General features: G+C 44.5%; 1 protein-coding gene across 1 annotated transcript; it reads right to left on the reverse strand.

Annotated features, from left to right (window-relative positions):
• Positions 1 to 97: 97 nt before the first annotated feature.
• kif14 (kinesin family member 14) lies at positions 98 to 22,388 on the reverse strand. Its single transcript, XM_015970739.3, has 29 exons — positions 21,040 to 22,388; positions 20,675 to 20,929; positions 20,483 to 20,570; positions 20,293 to 20,391; positions 20,124 to 20,176; positions 19,505 to 19,535; positions 19,286 to 19,393; positions 19,094 to 19,210; positions 17,075 to 17,193; positions 16,763 to 16,935; positions 16,061 to 16,208; positions 15,770 to 15,833; positions 14,234 to 14,418; positions 13,974 to 14,076; positions 13,718 to 13,875; positions 13,493 to 13,640; positions 13,242 to 13,388; positions 12,768 to 12,900; positions 12,438 to 12,531; positions 12,125 to 12,263; positions 11,407 to 11,504; positions 8,222 to 8,319; positions 7,870 to 8,094; positions 7,599 to 7,783; positions 6,992 to 7,144; positions 2,375 to 2,497; positions 2,145 to 2,219; positions 1,489 to 1,633; positions 98 to 1,073 (listed from the first exon to the last, which is right to left on the reverse strand). The coding sequence occupies exons 1-29, from the start codon at positions 22,029 to 22,031 to the stop codon at positions 703 to 705; spliced, it is 4,827 nt and encodes a 1,608-aa protein (XP_015826225.3). The 5' UTR covers positions 22,032 to 22,388; the 3' UTR covers positions 98 to 702.
• Between the last annotated feature and the right edge of the window lie 4 nt (positions 22,389 to 22,392).

Raw genomic sequence — 22,392 nt, forward strand, 5'->3', positions numbered from 1 at the left:
AATGGGTCTGGACTGGCTTTGTACAATTACTAATGCGTTACTCTGTTTGGATGAATAAAGCCCCATTTACTGCAGTAAACACATCAGGCGTTCGGTGAGAACAGCTGGTTTAATTACCCATTTATTAGCAGGTGAGATCAAAGTTAAAATAGCATTGGGTATGTGTTTGTGGCACCAGAATGTTGGAGAATAGTCCAGGAACAGCCTGAAAGGACACATATGACCCTCTGAGAATCCACGTGCGTTAATTCTAATTGTGTAAGTGGCTATAATAATTCAGCACATCATTTTTTTATAAAAGTATAGAAATGTGATATATTCTTTACATAAATATAAAAAAAAACTAAAATATACAAATGTTTCCTAAATTTAATCCAAGATACAAACTATTATATAAAAATAAAACATGCAGAAAAAATTTGTTTTCCATTTTTTTCTTTTCCTAAGCATAAGCTGCTAAACATAGGTCATACATGTTAAAATTAATGAAATCATGTAGACAACTTTCTGTAGAAGATTGAAAATATACAAGACAACATCAACCGTTTAGCACACAATAATAATCTGAGCTTCAGCTCATGCATGTGTCAACAAAACAACAGAAAGAATGAAATACACCAGCCTCTACGGTCAGATACCATGCATTTTTCCTGTTATCATATTTTACTTGTAAGAAAAGCAGATTTTATTAGGACAGAAACATTACACCCAGTGTGGACCACCGCTGCTCTTCTCGTCAGGACAGAGGAAGTACACAGTCTTACTCACAACCCGGTTTCTGACTGTGCTGTGTGTTTCAACCCTCTCTTTGGTAAAAAAGTCATTTTCTATACTTTTCTCTGAGGCAGTTGAACTTCTGCTCTCATCTGCCCCCTGATGGACCCAAGAGGAGGAGAACAAGGACTGCAGGGCAGCGTGGAGCTCGTCTCGTGCAGATATCGTGGTCTGAAGACAGGGAAGCTGCAGAGACAGGGCCTCTGGTCCATCATTAGATGGACCTATGATTAAATGGTCAACAGCCTTAGCAGAAGAGGGGATCAGCTCGCTGCAGCCGCTCAGGTCAGTCTCCTTACCTGTAGGGATAACGGGATTCAGTTCAAAGTGACACAATGGCCAGAAAACAGGAAGATCAAGATAATATCATTCTAATTCGGGGAAAACAATCCAGTAGCTCCTAATCCACTTCATTCATCCAGACTTATGTCAAAGGATGTGAAAAAACATTTTCAGTTCAACTTTGAAGGGAGTGGTCACTGCAAATAAAAGTTGAATTACTTCCCAGAATTAAAATTTCCCACTTAATTTAAAAAAAATGATGGAAAACAGCTAACGTCGCTGCTCAGAGGTGACTGGACGGTGTTGTTCCCTGTGGTCGGTAGCTGCTGGTGTCGACTCCAACCAGCTGTGGTTTTGGGATATTTAAAGACCAAGTCTCTCTGGTTAAGATTCAGTTAAATACCTAAGCTGTGTGGAAGTCCATCGTTTTACCTCGCAGGGCTGTAGACAAACAGGAACGCAGCTGTTGGACTGCCTGGGTCAGCTGAAACAATCTGGTAGATGTAGCCATCAGCCTCTGGAAGAGAGCAGCCTCCTCCTCCTCCCCCTGTGCCTCCTCCAGCTCGGGTTTTCTTTCCTGATTGAAAACAGATGACTAATATTCAGCATGAAATGTAAAAATCCCACCGATGTGTGCTTGTTACAAATACATCGGAGCAGAAACCCGTGCTACATCTCTTCACAGGAGATCCTGACAGACATAACTCTGTTTTATCTGACACGTACAACCAAAACACTTAAGCGCCACCTGGTTACACATCAAAACGCTGCCACTTTGTGTGCTCAAGATAACTTCGAACAAGCCCGTTAGCTGTGACTTATGCCTCTCATTCAACGCATTCAATACGCGAACGATCGCCGAGGGACGAGTGCAGGGAGATAAGCTCAGAGAGCTTTACAGGAGTAATAAAAGCCGAGCGGCATCTTTAACGGGGTTGCTGCGGGTGCGGGATTCATCTGTTACATTTTAACTCAGGTCATGATTGAGGAACCGTTTTGGCTGAGCGTGCATCCACTGTTTTTCAGTCAAAGTTAGACAGTCTGCCCAAAAAAGGTTAGAAATGCTTAAAATGTGTACTAAAACCCACCGAAATATGACAATGAATGTAGCTCTGCAGGGCACGGGCCATGTCGATCGCTTTGGATTTTAGGTTTTGAAGGACCTGTAAGCAAACACAATGAAAGGAAGTGACACCTGTTTCACCAATTAGTCAAAATGTGCTAATGAACATTCTGTGAAAGGATGTAAACAGTAGGTTCTGCTGCAAAGATGATAATTAAAACTGAAGTTAAAACGTTTTAACTGAAAACGTCTTACTGGGGCTCTGGGATAGGCCAGCTGAGCCTCTCTCAGCATCTCCCTGGCGACGGTGAGATTCTCCTCCAAGAGAGAGCCGACACCCTTACTGGTTCCTTTCAGCAAAGGAAATATCACAGATTTCTGGAAGGAAAAATAGAGTTAGCCAAGACATTTCACATTTTAACTCCCCATTTTAACATTTAAAGGCCAGGTAGAAGAATCAGGAAAATAAAAAGCTAAACACAAATTTTAATTCATCATTTGTATTTGAGGATCTTTCATGGATGTAAATTCAAAGAGTCGGAGTACCCGGCCCGGAGGGTTACCAGGGTCCCACCCTGGAGCCAGGCCTGGGGTTGGGGCCCGTGAGCGAGCGCCTGGTGGCCGGGCTTTCGCCCATGGGGCCCGGCCGGGCCCAGCCCGAACCGGACACATGGGCTCATCCAACTGTGGACTCACCACCTGCAGGAGGAACATGAAGGGTCCGGTGCAATGTGGATCGGGTGGCAGACCGAGGCGGGAGCCTTGGCGGTCCGATCCCCAGACATCGAAACTGGTTTTTGGGACATGGAACATCACCTCGCTGGCGGGGAAGGAGCAGGAGCTTGTGGCAGAGGTTGAGCGGTACCGGCTAGATAGAGTCGGACTCACCTCGACACATAGCATTGGCTCTGGAACCCAAGTCCTTGAGAGGGGTTGGACACTCTCCTTTGCTGGAGTTGCTCCGGGTGAGAGGCGGAGGGCTGGGGTTGGCTTTTTGTTAGCCCCAAGGCTCTCTGCCTGTGTGTTGGGGTTTATCCCAGGGGATGAGAGGGTAGCTTCCCTGCGCCTTCGGGTCGGGGAACGGGTCCTGACTGTTGTTTGTGCTTATGGGCCAAATATCAGTTCAGAGTACCCACCCTTTTTGGAGTCCCTGGGACAAATGCTAGATAGTGCTCCATCAGGGGACTCCATTGTCCTGCTGGGGGACTTCAATGCTCACGTGGGCAATGACAGCTTGACCTGGAGGGTTGTGATTGGGAGGAACAGCCCGCCTGATCTGAACTCGAGTGATGTTTCGTTATTGGACTTCTGTGCAAGCCGCAGTTTGGCCATAAGGAACACCATGTTCGAGCATAAGGATGCCCATCGGTACACTTGGTACCAGGGCAGCCTAGGTCGCAGGTCGATGATAGACTTTGTAGTCGTATCATCTGACCTACAGCCGTATGTTTTGGACGCCCGAGTGAAGAGAGGAGCGGAGCTGTCAACTGATCATCCCCTGGTGGTGAGTTGGATTAGATGGCAGGGGAAGACGCCGCGTAGACCTGGCAGACCCAAACACATAGTGAGGGTCTGCTGGGAACGTCTGGCAGAAGAACCTGTCAAGACGGTCTTCAACTCCCACCTCCGGGAGAGCTTTGACCGCGTCCCGAGAGCAGTGGGGGACATTGACTCCAAGTGGGCCTTGTTCCACGCTGCGATTGTTGAGGCGGCTGTTGCTAGCTGTGGTCGCAAGGTGGCCGGTGCCAGTCGTGGTGGCAACCCCGTAACTCCCCCCGGTGAACATCAGAGGTTCGGGGAGCCGTCAGGCTGAAGAAGAAGGCCTACAGGGCGTGGCTGGTCTGTGGGTCTCCGGAAGCAGCAGACAGGTACTGGATAGCCAAGCGGGGTGCATCACCTGCTGGAGCCTGTTGCGCGCCGTTGCGCACTGGATCCGGCCCTCGTTTGAGCTCCTCTGCCCCGCCGTTACAGCCGGCTCCAACCCAGGAATGAGCTCTCCTGTCCCACTGGGAGGGTTTCAAACACTGCCATCCTCTGCTGGAGACAGTGGCGCGCTGCTGCACCCGCGTTGTTTATCCTGTTATTGTTACCGGTATTTGTCATGCAATGTGAAACGCTTGGTCTCAGATTTTTTAAGAAAAAATAAAATTTCCCCCCAAAATGTGACTTATAGTGCATTGCGACTTATATGTTTTTTTCTTCTTCATTATATATTTTATGGCTGGTGTGACTTATACTCCGGACTGACTTATAGTCCGGAAAATACGGTACATAGCTCCACCCACTCCTGCCATCATACATTAGACCTTGTGCTGACTAATGGCATAGAGTGTGAGGAAATAACAATATTTCCACATAATCCAGTCCTCTCAGACCACTTTTTGATAGCCTTTGAGTTTTTTATAACTGAGTTCTTGAGACATGCAAGTAAATTTCACTATAGTCGGTCTCTATCGGACGACGCAGTTGCATCTTTTAAATAAACTGTTCCATCTTTACTGTCCTCAGCATCTCAGAGGAACGTAGCAGAGGGCCATATTTTCATTTCTAGCCGCTCACAAATTGATGATCTAGTTCATAATGTTACTTCTTTACATGTGGCATTAGATGATGTTGCCCCTTTAAAAAAGAAGGTAATTAAGCACAGGAAGTCGGCTCCCTGGTTTAATTCTGATTTTCGAACTTTAAAACAAAACTCTAGAAAATTGGAGAGAACATGGCACTCTACACATCAGGAGGAGTCCTACTTATCCTGGAAAAATAGTCTTGTGCTTTATAAAAATACGCTTCGAGAAGCTAGAACTGCTTATTTTTCCATCGCTAATTGAGGAGATTAAGAATAATCCTAAATTTCTTTTCAGTACAGTTGCCAAACTTACACAGAATCATAGCTCTGAACCATCTATTCCCTTAGCCCTCAGCAGCAACGACTTTATGGGATTTTTCACAAGTAAAATTAATTCTATTAGAAACAAAATCTTTAGCATCCCCCCTAATGTGATTTCTTCTTCCTCAGTAAGCGAGGCAGCATCAGAGGTGACTGTAGAACCTCATCTGTGTTTGAACTGTTTTGATCCACTTGAGCTTTCAGAGTTATCAAAAATATTAGTTTCATCTAAACCTTCAACTTGCATTTTAGATCCAATCCCAACCAAATTATTTAAAGATGCATTTCCTTTGGTTACTGCCCCCATTCTAGATATAATCCATCTATCCTTAGTAAATGGATATGTACCACAGGATTTTAAGGTTGCTGTAATCAAACCTTCACTTAAGAAGCCTTCTCTGGATCCAGATGACCCAATGACTTATAGACCAATATCTAACCTTCCATTTTTATCCAAAGTCCTGGAGAAAATAGTGGCCATCCAAGTATGTGAGCATTTAAACACTAATGATCTGTTTGAGGAATTCCAGTCTGGTTTTAGAGAGTATCACAGCACTGAAACTGCACTAGTGAAAGTTACAAATGATATTCTCATGGCCTCAGATAAGAATCTTGTGTCTGCTCTAGTCCTGTTAGATCTCAGGGCTGCCTTTGACACAGTAGAAGATCACAATGTTCTTTTAGAAAGACTTGAACATGTTGTAGGGATCAAAGGAGCAGCTCTAGGCTGGTTTAAATCCTACCTGTCTGATAGATTTCATTTTGTAAATGTACATGACAAATCTTCTTCATACTCCAGGGTTACTTGTGGAGTACCACAGGGTTATTTGGTAATTTATTACTCTCAGGAAGTCCACAGAATGTAGTTAAAAGTCTTCAGCTTGTTGAAAATGCTGCAGCTAGAGTTCTGATGAGAATTAAAGATAGATCATATCTCTCCTGTCTTAGCTTCCCTACACTGGCTGCCTGTTAAATTCAGAATAGATTTTAAGATCTTTCTTCTCACATATAAAGCTCTTAATAATTTACTTTAATAATTTCTCTTTGACACTGGATGTGCTACTACTAGTTTATCCGTTAAATTATAGATTCACTAGAATAAATACAATAAAATTTATCTCTCACCAAATAGAATATTTACTAAGAAATCACAATGTAACCATAGAAACACTACTTTGTGTGTGTGTGTGTGTGTGTGTGTGTGTGTGTGTGTGTGTGTGTGTGTGTGTGTGTGTGTGTGTGTGTGTGTGTGTGTGTGTGTGTGTGTGTGTGTGTGTGTGTGTGTGTGCGCGTGCGCTCTGTCTTCTCGATCCCCAGTGAGTCATGGAGGATGGCTGCTTATACTGAGCCAGGATCCTCTGGAGGTTTCCTCCTGTTAAAAGGGAGTTTTCCTCTCCACTGTCGCTAAATGCTTGCTTAGTATGAGGATTGCTGTAAAGACTCTGACACTAGTCAGTGACTTGATGCAATTTGCTGGGTTCCTTATATAGCAGGGGTGGGGAACCCTGGTCCATCAAGGGCCAGTATCCAGCACATTTTAGATTTAACCTGGCTTCAACACACCTGATTTCAATCAGCTGGTGATTAACTGGCTTCTGCAGAGCCTGATGAGCTGCTGAACAGGTGAATCAACCACTGAATCAGATGTGTTGGAGCAAAGACATGCAGGATACGGGCTCTCGAGGACCAGGGTTCCCCAGGAAACTTTTTAACGATTGGCTTAATGAACTGACCTGTATTAGAATGTTTACTGTGTGACGTACCTTGAGACAACTCTTGTTGTGATTTGGCGCTATACAAATAAACTTGAATTGAATTTTTAATGATTGGATCATGATCCCTCCCCGCTTTGCGCATACCCCTCTATTTGCATGAATCGCGTGCTCTCGGTTTGCAGCAGCAGCTGAACAGGAAGCAAAGTCAGAACCAGGCTAGCGATGAAGCCGAATCTTCCTGCAGAGCTTTAAGAGAGCAGCTGGTGTTACCTTGCCCGTGGGCTGAGAGCCAAGCCTGGTGATGTTCAAAGCCATGCCCGTCACCACTGCCAGGTGGCCAAGAGCAGCTGCTGCAGCATCCAGGCTCTGACTGCTCATCCTGCGTGCTTCTACCACCATGGATGTGATCTCAGATTCGCAACCCTGGATCGGGTAGAAAAATACATTTAAAAAAACAAACCCACATCAGGCCAGAATAAACAAACTAGTGGAATTTAAATTGATTTATAAGTGAATCGATGTGAACCAGCACAACAGTCGGCAAATTCTGAAGGGCCAGTAAATAAATTAAAACAGTGGAAAGCCTTAAAAATCAGGACTGAGAGGTGAAAATTGTCTGTTTAGGTGCTGAAACTTGGAAGGAATTTAGATTTCTCTCCATATATTCATGCTCTGTGCACGGCTCAAGGTTGCGAATTCCCTCAGCTTCGTAGTCCGAGCTCAAACAGCTCACAGCTAAGACCCGTCAATCAGCTCTGCATTTTGATAAGACAGCCCGTCTCCAAACTACATCTAATTGTGACCATTTTGTCAGGATAGACTTTGCACTCTTTACAACTATTATATAAACAGAAATCACCAAGAAAACTCTCTTTACCTGAATAAGCATCTGGAAGAATCCTCCCATCTTCTTAACTTGGCTCTTGAGTTCTTCAGTGATGGTGCAGAACACAGATGAGGGTTTGATGCTGGCCGCCCAGCGCACGGTGGCAAACACAGCGCTCTCTATGGCTGTGGTGGCCTTTACCAGCTCGGTTTGGGCCAACACGTTACCCGAAAACACTGCAGGAGAAATTACAACAAACCAAAATAATAAAGGTTTGATCCCAAATAACTGCAACACAGTTCCAGGTTCAGCTGAGACCCACCGCTGTCCTGACTGTCTTCATCCAGACTTTCATACAGGTCAGAGATTATTTGGACTGCCCCGAATAGCTGATTCAGATCTGAGATCAGTCTATCTGCCAGACTCTCCTCTGTCCCGCTGCGCAGCCGAGCCATGGATCGGCCAATCAGCTCCTTGCAGATGCCAGACATGGCAGGGTCAGAGGTGCTGCTGTGGGTGGAGGGAGGCTGGACCACACCCATCAACCCTGGGGTTCATAAAGATGGCATCAAGAAGAGTTTTGGTGAGTTCATGTAACAACTGTACAGCCGGATTCATTTGAACTTTGAAGTGTAATAAACTTTAAATTAGCCTCAGTGGCTGAAGCTTCTTACCAGCAGAGTGTGACGAGCTGCTGAGGCTCTGGATCGGATGGACCCGGATCTCATAAAGACGCCCAGAGATTCTCTTGCTTTTCAGAAGACTCCGGCTCCTGGAGTCCAACCAAACAGAAACGTCAGCTGTTTATATTCATCGTTTTCTAAAACATTTAGTTTATACACAGAATGTCTAAACAACATGAGAGGTACTTGTTTGTTTTTAAATATAATCGCTCATGCAGAGATCACATGTAGACCGAATGTGAAAATAGTCTTCTGTCCCCGTTTCCTCTTCTACATCTCAGGGAAAGTTTGCAATCGTGACTCCGCCCACCTTGACTCACGACTGCGGAAGGCTGTGATGATTTAGCAGCCAGGAGAGAGTAGAGCTAGCCTAGAAATCTAGACCGATCGTAACAGAAGCAAAACGGTTCTGCTCTGCATGGTGGTCTAGCCACGCTCCATAAGAACCTCAGCAGGTCCACCATTAGCCTGGACAGTGTTGCGTCTTTCCAATCACAGCGCTATAAGTTTGGGATTGAGTGGAACAATAAAGATGGTGGTGGTTTGTTTGAAATGGCTTTGGCATCACCTTTGAACTATTTAGACTTGGGCTTTTCTTTGAGTCAAGAGCAGATAGAGGTACTTAAGTCCTTTATTTAGAAAAAGGATGTATTTGTGTCTTCTTCAGACAGTGTATGGTGGACTGCCCCGTTGACTGACATCCGTAGTGATGAGCACATCACATTGTTCTGTAACGTGATGAAGGAGCCATTTCTACCCAACAGCTGTTTCCCTTTGACACAGTGTCAGTGTGCATGAAACAGCCTCAAGGTCATGCATTTGCTTCCAAACTGTTTACATTCCAGCATGAAGACAGAAGAAAGAAGAATGAACTCTTTTCTTTTAATTAATCAAAGAACTCTATTTTAATAAAGCTAATCCATCAAAGTGTTAGTCAATAATAAGATGTGACCGATCTGTGAAATTAAAATATTAATTATTTTATTATGATCTTAGAAATGAAGAAATGTCACTTTAAATGTTCCAACAGGACTAATTTCACGTAGTGTTAAAAAGACATGACACATTATTTCACTGATCCAATCAGAACCTTACAGATCTGACGGAGGCGTGCTTCTGACGGTGTTTGGTAATTTTCATTCGACAATAAACCATAACATCCGAGGTATAAAACTACGCCACGTCAGCTCGAACGCCAGTTCAAAGCGTTCCAGAGCAAGCGTCGGAGTGGCCAATCCGACCTTTAACTCTTCAACCGAAAGAACCTCGACAAGCTGAAAAATCCAGTCGCTATAACAACCAGCGACCACACAACAGCTCCTTTCAGAATAAAAGCTCCACCGACCCAGGCTGGGTCTGAACAGACACCAATAAAGAGTTGTGTGCCGGAGGTAACTCGAGACAGGTCTGGTCGAAACCGCGGCTGCTTCTACCGGCTCGGTTTCCAGAGAGGGTCCGATAGGGCCTCGGCATTCCTGATCTACAGAGGACTTCCACAAGGCAGGTAGACCGACTTGATGGTGTCTCATGCTGGTTCTGAAACTAACCCAAGCTTATTCCAAACCAACATCTTCAGTTCCCGTCAGAACTAATCGCTTCTTCGGATTTGCTGGTTCTGATTTACATGACACGTCATCCATTCACCGCCTCATCCATTTTTAGTTACACTACACACTTAGTTGTTAAATAAGCCTAGTTTAATCGTTAGTAATAAAATTCTTAACTTTTAAACTTGACTCTTTATTCTGTCGTCTCTGAGTGAATACATAACGGTTACATAATCTATGCATTAAAAAGATCCGACCTTCTGATTTAAATAACCCCCGATCCGTGAGGCGGATTTCATACTTCCTATGGAATCCCACGCCTTACGGCTCATTAATTAAAATGTAAGAACCTCTCATTTTCCCTTACAGTTCTTTGTCCAATAACATGTGGAGACCGTTTGAAAGACAACCACCCCACAACTGAAACCTGTCTGTGGGTCGTGGCCAGACTATACATTCATGTTTATAAGAGTTGCTTTTAACCAATCAGAGGGCAGACGTTCGCATATCAGTATCAAAGAGTACGGCTTGTAATCTTGGGTGTTTTCCACCCCGACATGCCTCCAACCAACTTCTGCTTCCTAAAACAGGAGCGCCAAAAATCGCTTCACAAGGCATTCATTCATACTAGAGATCACCTTAACAGCCTGCAGCTCAAACTGCAGTTAGTCAAGATTTCCTCCTTTTAAAGTCACACTTATGTGGAATCCTAGATGGCATCCATCTGGAGTTGTTTTGTTTACAAACAACACAGGCGCTGCTGGTCACAGAGTGCATTTCTTTCATTCAGTGAAAGCAGGAAAATGAGCTTTAAAAACTGTGAGGGTGATTTAAATTAAATTAGGTGTGTTTGTTGTGAAAATTTGCAGGAAAACATAAGTTAATTTACAGGGATTATTCCAGAAGTGGGGAGGAGAATAAACAGCAGTGATTATGGTTGTGAAGTACATGTGCATTAGTTTAACGGGGTCAAAGAAAAAAAGAAAAGTATGACAGGCCCACAAACTGTAGCGTGTTTTATTTGGGCTGGATCTGGTGCCGATCTGGGCACCAGCAGGAGTCCACGCCAAGAACAACAACGGAACTGTTAGAGGAAAAGTTTCTGCATTCACAACAGGTTTTCCGTGCGTGCGTGCGTGCGTGTGTGCACATGTTCCGTTTAAGAGCTGTGAACTGAGAAACGGAGACCTTTCATTGCCTTTCCAAATGTCTTTTTTGGCTTTTGTGAACATGAGATGAATAAACAGAGGAAATACAACAAGGTGGAAAATATTCAGCAGGCATAAAAAAAAAAAAAAGAACAGCTCAGGGTCCTAAATACGAGCCAGGTTGTAAATTGCACTGTGGGAACCCAGAGGACCTTGTCAAAATAGCCAAATTCTTTTAAAGTTTTCTATTTAAAGTCCTTTTTTAGTTTCTTCTTGCGCATGAAGTAAAAAGCTGAACACGAGGACAGTTCATTCAGAAGAAAAATAACACTCATCAGAACGGCTCTCACGTTTCTGACGACTTTCCTCGTTTCACACAGCTGACGAGGAATACCAAGCAACTGCAGAAGTTTTAAAAGCCCCATAAATAAAACCCACTAAAAGACGGGCTGAAGGATGAGGAGACGAGCGGGATAATTACCTTCGACGGGAAAAGGAGGCGGAGGAGGCTGATATATCTTGCTCCCACTCATCATCAGGGTCGTAAAACACATCGTCATCTTTAGAGGTGGGATCCCCCTGTGGAGAGTAAAGTACTGCTGACAAGCCCAGTCGCACTGACTCAACTTAATGAGAAAAGCGCAGCAAAGTGAGGCGGCGTTCCTCTGCCGGGCATAAAACACGTCGTTCTGGACTGTAAATAAGGTCAAACGGCAGGGAAATTGGCAATTAAGTGGAGCGGATGTCGTGTGAATATGCAGAATGAGGAAGAGCGGCGCCGTCTATCTTACTCAACACACATCATGCATGATCTCAGTGTAGCACAGGCTAAATGAAGTTTACACAGCTCTGTGTCAACTCTTACATTCTAATGTGTGTGCTCCACATTCCTACAGACTATAGACATGAACTACCTAATACAGGGGTGGGCAGTCCTGGTCCTCGAGGGCCGCCATGCAGCAGGTTTTAGTTGTTTCTCTGCTTAAACACACCTGGCTTGAATGCACTGGTGATTAACAGGCTGCTGCAGAGTCTTATGAGGTGCTGAACAGGTGATTCATCCAGGAATCAGGTGTGTTGGAGCAGGAAAACAACTAAAACCTGCTGGATAGAGGCCCTTGAGGACCAGGATTCCCCACCCCTGACCCGACGGTTAACCACTGTTCTGAGATGAAATATAAAGCCGGCTGAACTCAAACCTGCTCGAGCTCTCTCATGGCAGCCATGTTGTTCTGGAACTTGTCCAGACTCCAGAAGGTGGAGATCCCCAGCTTTGTGTTCTGAACCCGCACCTGCAGCACCGGCTGCTCCGGGTTCTCACGATCTGAGCTCTCGTATCTAAAACAGAAGAAAGCGACACCATAGTTGGCTCATCTGAACGAAAGTCACAACAATGCTTGTTTAAAAAAGGCTAAACGTTGCTTCTACACAGACAAATCTCGATGACGATGAGGAACGTGGTGCAGAAGTACCTAAAACCTCTATTTGTGCATTAGTAAGCGTCTCTCCCACCTGCTGAAGACCGTGTGTTTCTTCAGTTTAACACTGATCTTATTGGCCTCTTCAATCATCAGGGACAGTTTCATGGCACCCCACTGAGGAGAGGCTGCAACACAAATAAAACATCTGCATCACCTGGATGTACATTTTTGAAGATTGCCTCCATTAAAATGTTTTGAACGGTTTCCTTAATTCCAGAATAATAATGTTTTATGGTGGTTTTAAATACTCGTTGAGGTCTATATTCCTGAAGCTACTGGTAGAAACAATAATACTAAACGACTTGAAAAACACACAGAGAACCGCTGCAACTGATGCAGCTTTTGTTAAGTAAAAACTCACGTTTTCGGGGCGTTTTGTTCAACCTCAGATCTTTTTTCTTCTGCATCTCCTCCAGCTCCCGACTGATCTTCCTCTTTTCTGCCTCGAGGGCCTCGACGATCTTGGCTTGGCACACTCGACGTTCTTCCATAGCCTAGCAGAGGAATGTAAACACCGTCAAGAATTTCAAACCATGTAAAAAGTAAATTAATTAAACGCATCCAAAACAACCGTTTGACCACGGATCAGCATGTTTACACACAGGTGATTTGTTTTTGATGATCAGAAATCAGTTGAATGTAAAAATGTGCTTTAGCTTCTGAGAAAAAAGGAAGAGCTGAGATAAGATCAGCTAAGAACCAGACTGGATCAAAGAGTGAATGAGAGGTTTTTACAACTTGACCCTCTGCAACTCAGAACACTAAACCATAAAACGGTCCAATAATGTTCTTCAAATTAAGGAAATCAGTAATTAAAGGTGTTTATTGTTCTGACTTGTGCTTCCATGTGGAGACGGAGGAGTTTCTTTTGGGTGTCCACCTCCTTTTCCAGCTCCATCTTGGCCACTTTAAGCTCCTTCATTTGAGTGGCCACCTTCTGCTGGTCCACCTCCTGCAGACGCTTCCTCTGACTTTCCTCCTCCTGGAGGAAAACCCATTAAAATCGAATCATCTCTGATAACAGCAGGAAGTCAGAGGAAATGCAGAAGTCCAGCATGGTGACAGAATAAGGAGGTGAATCTTTACCAGTTCTCTCTCCAGAGCCTGGATCCTGTTCTCATACAGAGTTTTTTGGTTACAAAGCTCCTTCTGAGCCACTTCTTTAGCCATCTGAATGCCCTGCATCATCTCCTCTTTTGCCTTTAAATGAGCTTCTTCAATCTCCGCCTCAAGTCTGAAACAAGAAAAATCAACTGAGTGTTTTCTGATTACTCACCAGCACGATAAAACATCTCCTTTTGAAAGGCGTACTTGGCTCTCTGAGCTGCCAGGAGCTCATTTTTGGCAAACTCAAAGTCTTTGTGACCGTCGCTCGCACTCGTCCAGCATGACACTCTCTTCCCAGACTGGACCTCTGCTGGATGATTAAAGCGGAAGTAGTGGTCTCCACCAAGGATGATGCGGTCGCCCTGGGCAACACACCAACAGATACGAGAAGTGATGTAGAACCAATGTTCAGACATGGCTGCTGAGCGTGAGAAATATAACTTTTTGTATTTTTACACACGTGATGCAAGACGGTGGATTCAGAGATGAGGTTCCCGTTAACGAAGGTCTTTGCATCATCCACAGGAGTGATGCTGACGGTGTTATGGATATTGGATATGACGCTGTCAGGGAGAAAATATCAACATTAATTTTATTCAGAGCACAGAAAAAACATTAAAAAGATATTTTTTCAAGGATTTCTGAAATCAGATTTCACCCACTTACTGAGTTTATTAAACATTTTCTAATAAATTCATGCTGCTGGGGCTTTATGCTCACCAGTGCTGGTCAGCGATGAGGGCCCCGGTGAGCTGGATGTCATGAATGGAGCCTGCTTTGAGTTTTCCAACGGTGGTCCGGCCCTCTTTGATCATGTAGAGAAGCATCTCAGACAGCTGAGGGTCCTCGTTCAGGTTCACGAGGTTGGGAAGACGGTTGTCCACTTTGAATGTCACTCCTGCTTTCTGATTGGGCAGAGCGAGAGACATTTCAGAGATCATCCTCCTTCATTTTTATGATGATTTTTAGGATCTTTTTAAGGCCACTATCATTTAATTTAAGACCTCACATTGTCAGAATGAAAAACGGGTGTGACCACTATGGCCTAAAATCACTATCACGATATATTGAGGATTTCACCTCGATAACGATAAATGGACGATAACTACAGGTATGCGCAGAAAACAAAAGTTGTCCACTAGATGGGGCTGTCGCATGTATTACGTTGAGTCACATTTTTACATGACTCAAGGTGGTACAGCTAACGGGACATGAGCATCGCCAGCCTACACACACCTTTTCAGTTTTTATCATCAAATTTATTAACATTGGAAAAATTATCACGATAAAAGTCCAAAATTTCGATAACGATAAATTTTTGATTTATTGCCCAGCCCTAGTGACCACCATGCAAATAGTTCCCCCCCAAACCTTTGTTGGAACTGAAAATGCTGAAAAGTGACACAAACATCAGGATAATTGCTCTGCAGAGGATGAATGTGTATGAATTTTTCAAAAACAAACAATGCAGGCCCTCTTCCTCACACGCCCACTGATCACGACAGTCTCGTTCGCAAAAATGCAAAACACAAATTATACGTTTGTTAAATAAATCTTGTTTATTGGGTCTGTTGTATTTTTAGGACTGTTGGACTCTGAATCTGTTTTTTTTTTTCATCACATCTGCAGTGGTGTTTAGTACAAATGACTGCCTTGTGGGGGAAAAGCTCTCACGCTCCTGTTTCAGGAGCTAGAAATGAGCCAGAGCAGAGGTGAGCAGAGCACGGTAAGATTAGGGTTGTTTTTCCTGATATTCTGTCATCTCACCTCTGATTGGCTAACAGCAACGTGACTCTACCACGTAGATGCTTTATCTCCACAAACGACACAAGCCTGAAGGAGTTCTGGCTCATGGTGGAGTTGCTAAGGCTAACAGTTAGCTTCTACTAGCCAAGACATGCTCTGCTCTTTCCTGGACGCTAAACCAACAACAACCTCCCCCACTGTGGGCCAAGATGAGTCCATGAATGTTAATTTTCCGGGTGACGCAGATCCGTCAGGCTTTTCTAATCTGAGCGTTTCATTGTCCATTTTCTATGGGCGGCTATCGCAGGAAATAGGGGTGGAAGACTATTTTCACATTTAGCTCCATGCTAAACTGAATGACCAATCATTTTTCAAACATAACAAGTCAAACTTATTTCTCAGTGAATTAATTCTCGCACTTTTGAAGGCCTTAACTATGTAAAATGTAATTTAAGGCTTCTTAAGGACATGTAGATACCCAGGAGAAAGGCAAAAACAGCACATTAATACCTGCAGCTCTTTGGTCTCCTCATGTTTACGAACTTCTGCTTGCTCAAGTTTTTCCCTCCATGCCCTGATAGGAAAACACTTTAAAATGAGCTTTATCATAATGCAAATCTCTCCATAAACTGATATGTGCAAAAAACCACAGAAAATTAACACCATGATGCTTCTTAATGTGTTGATATCAGCAACATCTTTCCACTGGTTTCCTCCCACACAAACACCAGAGTTAGCTCCAGATTTGTACTACACAAACACAAATACACAAAGTGTTTGAGTTGTGGTGGTGTTGCTGACCGGTTGGCCTCCGCCATCTCTCTCTCCTGCTGAGAGAGTTTGTTCTTCAGGGTGCTGATCTCCTGCTGGAAGAGCCTGACTCTGTGTGGCTCGACACCCTGCGAGCTCATCTGGGCCGCTCGTAGTTTCTCCACCTCTGCCTTCAGCTCTGAAAAGCACAACAAGGTGGCTCTAGACGCTTTGATGGTGTCATTTTGAACAAATATTGATGCAAAATTGTAGTAAGTCGCATAAAAGGGCTGTGAAGTTCTGACTTCAACAGAATTATTCAGATGTTCTCCATTAAATGGGATTTACAACATGACATTCCCCTAAAAATGAACAGCAAGTCTCACTCAGACATGGATACTAATCCACAGCAAGATCGCCCCCTAGTGCTAGACTACGAAACAGCAGCTGTTATCTTTTTTTTTTTTAAGTTTGCTGGCATGTGTGAGTGACATACACACGGATAGGGCTCAAGGTTAGGGTCAAGCTTTCCTCTAATCTAAAACATAAAAGGAGGTGAGGAATAAACGTGTGAACGAGAAGTTGTTCTGGACAGGAAGAGACAGACATACGAAGAGAGAGAAAAAGAAAACAATTGGAGAAAATCAACCTGAATAAATAAGCGTGTGTAAATATAATCTGAAACTGACACAGGTCATGTTTTCCTAAAGTGTTTGGTGTCACACAGGTGTGGTTACGTGATGGATGTCTGACCTCTGATGAGCTTAGCGCTGGTGTCTTCGTTGACTTTCGCCACGTTGATGATGGTGCGGGCCTGCTGAGCATAGCGCAGTGTGCTCAGGCTCTCTTCCACGTTGCTGCCCGCCGGGCTCACCGTTGCAATCATGGCCGTCTTGGAGTTCCCACCCAGGCTTTCCTTCAAGAGCCTGCCGGAGAAAACAAACCAAAGCTCCATTAGGGAAAACATTTCCTCAGATAGGTTCACAACTTTAAGTCATCTCAGCTCAGCTTTGAAAATGAAAAGTTGTGAATAAAAATTTGCATTCAAGCTCACTGCTTCATTACCAAGTCAGGACCGACTCTCTGTAGGGGGTGAAGACCTTCTTCCTGGTCAGTGCCTGCTCTGATAAGGCAGAGATGACCTTTCCAAGTGTTAGCAGGGATTTGTTGATGCTAGCACCCTCCTGTAAGGACGACAAAAAAACCGACTAGATCCCTTTTTTAAAGGTGTGGAACACTCGTTTAATCAATACATGTGCAGTGGTGTCTAGTTGGAATAAATGCCTTGTAATTCCTACTCCAGGGTGCAAAAACACTGGTGCACCTTTTCCAGGAACTAGAAGTGAGCCACGTCACAGCTGAGCTTCAGACGGCAGGATTTGGAGCTTTAGTTCCTCATATTTGGACATCTCTCCTCAGATTGGCCAACAGCAACACGACTTCACCACTGACTTTGTTTGCGTTGCAACGTTGATGTTTTATCAACACAAATAACACAAGCCTAGAGGAGGTCTGCTGTGTGGAGGAGTTGCTGATTCTAACAGTTAGCTTCTACTAGCTGAGACGTTCTCTGCTGCTTCCAGGACGCTAAACCAACAACAGCCTTCCCCGTTGTGAGTCAAGATGGGCGAGTCCATGAATGTTTAGTGACAGAGTGACGTAGATCTGTCAGAATTTTCAAATCCTAGAGTTTCACCGTCTATTTTCTATCAGAAGCTAATGCAGGAGATAGATGTAGGAGACTATTTTCATGTTCAGCCTGCATGAAGAACCTAGAGTAACAGATTATAATAAGAAATTAAAGCTGCAAGCAGAGTCGTTTTGCCCTCGCAGCGAAGCTGCTCGCCCTCCGTCCGCACCCCTGACGCTCTCCAAACCCATCGCCTTGCAACCGGTGGAGCACGAGCACCCATGCGCGCCAGACACCCCAACGTGCATTTAACTGCGATTCACTGCGAGCTGTCACCTCAATCTGACTCAGCCTTTCCTCCTAGGCTGCCAACCGTCCCCACTAAAAATGTTTTACAATAGTAAAATATTCCAGCTTTGAAAGAGACTCTGTAACGTAACTGGAACAAAATGGCCGACTTCCTGTGGGATGTGGAGCATGGCTCCATGAGACTTCTTTGTAGGCCCAGGCACACAACATAAGTGTGCAACATTTCACAATCCTCAGTCAAAGCATGACTTGGGGCTGAGTTTTAATGGTCGTAGGGGGTGCGATTTTAGAAAAAAGGCCACGCCAACCAGCTCATGACGTCAATTTATAACGTCCATCGCTTCTGTCGCTTCTGTTCAATCGCACACTATTTTTGAGACGATCGTGCAAAAAATGACCAAACTGTAAATATAGACCCTAGAAATGACCAAAACGGGGTCAAAATCTCTACTTTAGTCCAAAATGGCCGACTTTCTGTTTGATTTTGACCATGGGTGCAAGAGGCTTTTCTGTGCGTATTGTTGAGTTCTACAAGTGTACCAAATTTCCTCACTCTACTATAAAAAAAAGGTCAAAGCGGAGGGGTATTTTTAATTTTCCAGGGGGTGCTGTTGAAACACTTTATCAACTTTCACATCGACTTTGAAGATCGTAAATTTCACGCACCTTCTACATTGGGCCAGAATTTGGTGAGTTTTTGGATATGCTAAGACCCCAAAAAGCCATTCAAAGAAAAAAAAAAAGAAATAAAATAAAAAACAGAGCAGATACAATAGACCTTCGCAGCTTCGCTGCTCGGGCCTAATAATCATTAAATGGGTTAGAGTTAGGGTTGTTTAATCTTTAGTTGATCCAAATGTAAATGTTCTGTCTTAACCCCATTCTAATCTAGGAAATAGAATTATTGGAATATATTTTACATGAGAGGGGAAAGGGCCAGTCTTTCTGGAACACAGTTTTATACTAAAGCAATTATTTTGGGACAATTACAAATTCTTTGCTAAAATGTAACAATTCAAAAATGGATATTAGTGAGTGTGTGTGTGTGTGTGTGTGTGTGTGTGTGTGTGTGTGTGTGTGTGTGTGTGTGTGTGTGTGTGTGTGTGTGTGTGTGTGTGTGTGTGTGTGTGTGTGTGTGTGTGTACCCTGAGTCTTTCTCCACTGGTCTGAGCAGAGTTACAGCGCTCGCTTCCAGCCAGGTCCACCAGGTTGATCCTGCTGATGATGCTGTGGTCGTGTTCCTCTCCCTCCACAAACTCCGTCTGAACACACAGGTTAACGTTCATAAAGCGCAACAGAAACGGTTTTAACCATTTGCTGAAATCAAACAGCCAAACCTTGGTCTGCGTCATCACTAAGGTGAAGACAGAGTGAGACCTGGAGCTCTTGTCGTTCATCCCGGTTGCTGCTGTAGCTCTCTGCTTGTTACCGAGCTCCAGCCAGCCCTGCGGAAACAAAACGCAGCAGATCAGACCTGACTGGTGTGAAATTACACTTGAAAACCTGAAATGCTCAATAAAACATATCCTGAAATGATTGACAGCTGGTTCACCTACCTTAATGTCCGTGTAGGAGCTCACCACATTCCTGGAGAAGAAGTAACCATGAGTGATTTTTTTTCCTGAGATTTTTTGTGACAATGTGAATTATTTTAAGTCGTGATAAAAAAAAACATGTTTATGTAGTTCTTTGCTCCAATTCCCTTTCACATGAAAAGATTTCTGCAGTTTAATTCTTGACATTTTCAGTATCTTCCAGAATGAGTCGTTTCAGGGCTCTGTCACTTTAAGAAGACAATATGGAGCTGGCCATGCCCACCCGTCCCCTGATTGGCTACTATAAGCACAGAAGCTCTGATAAACAGGAGGGGATTGGAGTAGAGTCGCTGCTCCTCCAGCAGCAGCTCTCTCATTCACGTGAGAAGTGGCTCTGTTCTAATTTCCTCGTTTATGACATCACAAATGGTGACTTTTTGAAACAACTTGTTTTGGGCTCTTATATTCCTGAAACTAAACACTGACAGAAAACGGACGGATGGTTTTTTTTCCCCACACTTGGGAGTGTTTACAGAGGCAGTAGAGACCCACATGGCAGCACAAAAGGATGCAAAAGGTGGGTTTTGCATATGATGTCCCTTTAATAAATAGTGATGAAGTAAAATTACAGTCATCTTACGCAGAGAGTTCAGCAACATAAGGACCGTGGACCGGGTGCTCCCTCACCCTCAGCTGGAAGACAAATCAACAAAGTTTCATTTTGACTACATTTATCAAAAAGTATGCGATGATAAACATTTTATTTAACTGCGAAGAGCTTTCTAGGGTGAATGTCTGAAGCTACAAACCGGCATCCTCCTCTGGTGCGGCTCCTCTCTGGTTACCAACAGGTCATGGATCTTCTCATTATACACTTCAAAGTAACTCATCTCTACATGGCACTTCACCTAAAGTATAAATACACAAAAATAGTGTTGTGACCTGGTAAATAATCAAACTAAAAATAGTTAGTCTCTATGCTTCTGTGCGATTATCCACCTCTTCGTTCACCATGGAGGCCAGCTTGATAAAAAGCTCCTGGCAGAAACGTGGGATAACCCCTGCCTCTTCCTCAAAGCCCATCATCCTGCACAAAAGCAATCAAATCAAAACGATGCCGTTTCTAACATGACGCCAAATCTCTCCAGCATGGAGAAAGCTGATGCATTAATAACGGCCAAAAACACTCACGTGTACGATTTTCCAGAACCTGTCTGTCCATAAGCAAACAAGCAGGTGTTGAAGCCTTCAAAGGCCCTGAACAGCAGAGGTTTAGCCAGCGTCTGGTACACCGTCTTCTGGCTGGCGAAGGCAGGGTCGCCGTCATCCACAGAGCAGAAAGAGAAGTCATAGGTGAAGGAGTAGCTCTGTTTGGACTCCGGATGCTGGACGATCATCTCCTGACCGTTCATGAAGATGACCTGTGAGGCCTTCTCAGTTTTCTCCCTGAAATAATAAAAGATCTTTAAATGAGTTTTGTTGTATATTTGAGAATTTCTGTAAATTAGAAACTATTTGCGGTTAAACTTTTTCCATCAGCACACCTGACCACTCACCTGGCACTGAAAGGACGGACACGGACAGCCACAGTCACTGCGCTGTTCTCCATCTTAAAGGAATCCTGCTGCCTCTGGACCTCGCTGGTAAGAGTGGATTCACTGGATGTTCTGGTCAGGATCACCTCTCCCTTCGGGTTTGAGGTGGTCGTCTTCCTCTCCTGCACACCTGTGGAGGCCTTGCTGACCCGAGGAGCTGGCAACGGTTTGATCTCCTCAGCTTGTTGCACCCTGGGCCTTTCCAGACTCGCAGATTTGACTGGCACAAGTTTTTGAGCTTCTCTGTTTGCCAGTTTTTCAAAAACGTCTCTCTTAGAGGCGATTTTCTCAAAGGGAGTCCTTTTGGTGGGGGTTTTAAACGTCTGAGCAGGCTCCTCCAGCTGCCTGGCTGTGGAGGAAATCAAAGAGGGCGTCTTTGTTTGCGTCGACCTCCCCAAATGAGCCGCAGCTTCTTTTGTCTTTGGGACGGTTTCTCTCAAGCTTGTGGATCTAAATAAAGCAGGTGTCCTGCCGTTTGGTTCACCCAGGACTTTGGGTGTGGATGGCTGGTTGGTGCCGCTGACCCCACGCTGCCCACGGCTGCTTTTATCCATCATGGAGGGAGTCCTGGTCCTGCGCTGCAGGGTCAGCCTCTTCTGCGGAGCCGGAGTGGTGTTCTGGCTGCTCTCGGCCACTGTGTCCTCTCTCGTCTCGGCCCCGGTCTTCCTCCTCGACCTTCTTTGCAAAGTGAGTCGGCTTCTGTAAGCGGTTTGCTGGCCGCCGCCGCTTTTTGACAGCGCAGAGATGACGTAAGTCCTGTTTACCGGACGGCTTCTATCAGATAACCTGCTGTCTTCACACGCGGATTCTGCGCTTGACGCGTCCCTCTTGACCAAACTCGCTTCCGTCGCCTCTGCTGGGCGCTCTCTCGCGGGTGTCCTGGACACCGAGGCCGACACTAAATTGTCATAAAACGCCGTGTGCTTTCTGGCCTGTATGCTAAATATCGACATGATGTTAAAATTGTAACCAACAAAGTAACTACGACAACGAAACCCGTGGATTTTCTAAATTACGACAGTGCATGAAACTAAAATAGTGTAAAAACAAAGCAAATGCTGCTCAAGAAATTAGATAAAGGCAAATATTACTCCACTGGGATAAAATAACAGGTCTGAACGCGAGAACTTTGCTACTTATGTTTGTTATTGTTGCTCTTCGCTTCCGCCTTCGCCCGCTTCAATTTCAAATCGGCTCCTTCGGTGGCCGCTGATTGGCTGGTTTTTCCGAGCTCGTACGTCATATTTCGGGGACTTGCAAACATAAAAACTTCCGCCAGGTGGCAGCACAGCACGTGTTAAAATTCAGAGGCAG

Source organism: Nothobranchius furzeri, chromosome 8 (assembly GCF_043380555.1).
Source record: "Nothobranchius furzeri strain GRZ-AD chromosome 8, NfurGRZ-RIMD1, whole genome shotgun sequence".
NCBI lineage: Eukaryota > Metazoa > Chordata > Actinopteri > Cyprinodontiformes > Nothobranchiidae > Nothobranchius > Nothobranchius furzeri.

Coding starts and splice junctions, on each gene's coding strand:
- kif14 (XM_015970739.3), bottom strand. CDS start 22,031: ATGTCGATATTTAGCATACAGGCCAGAAAGCACACGGCGTTTTATGAC. Junction 20,930..21,039: donor GTCCGTCCTTTCAGTGCCAG/GTGAGTGGTCAG, acceptor TTATTATTTCAG/GGAGAAAACTGAGAAGGCCT. Junction 20,177..20,292: donor CGCACCAGAGGAGGATGCCG/GTTTGTAGCTTC, acceptor TTTGTCTTCCAG/CTGAGGGTGAGGGAGCACCC.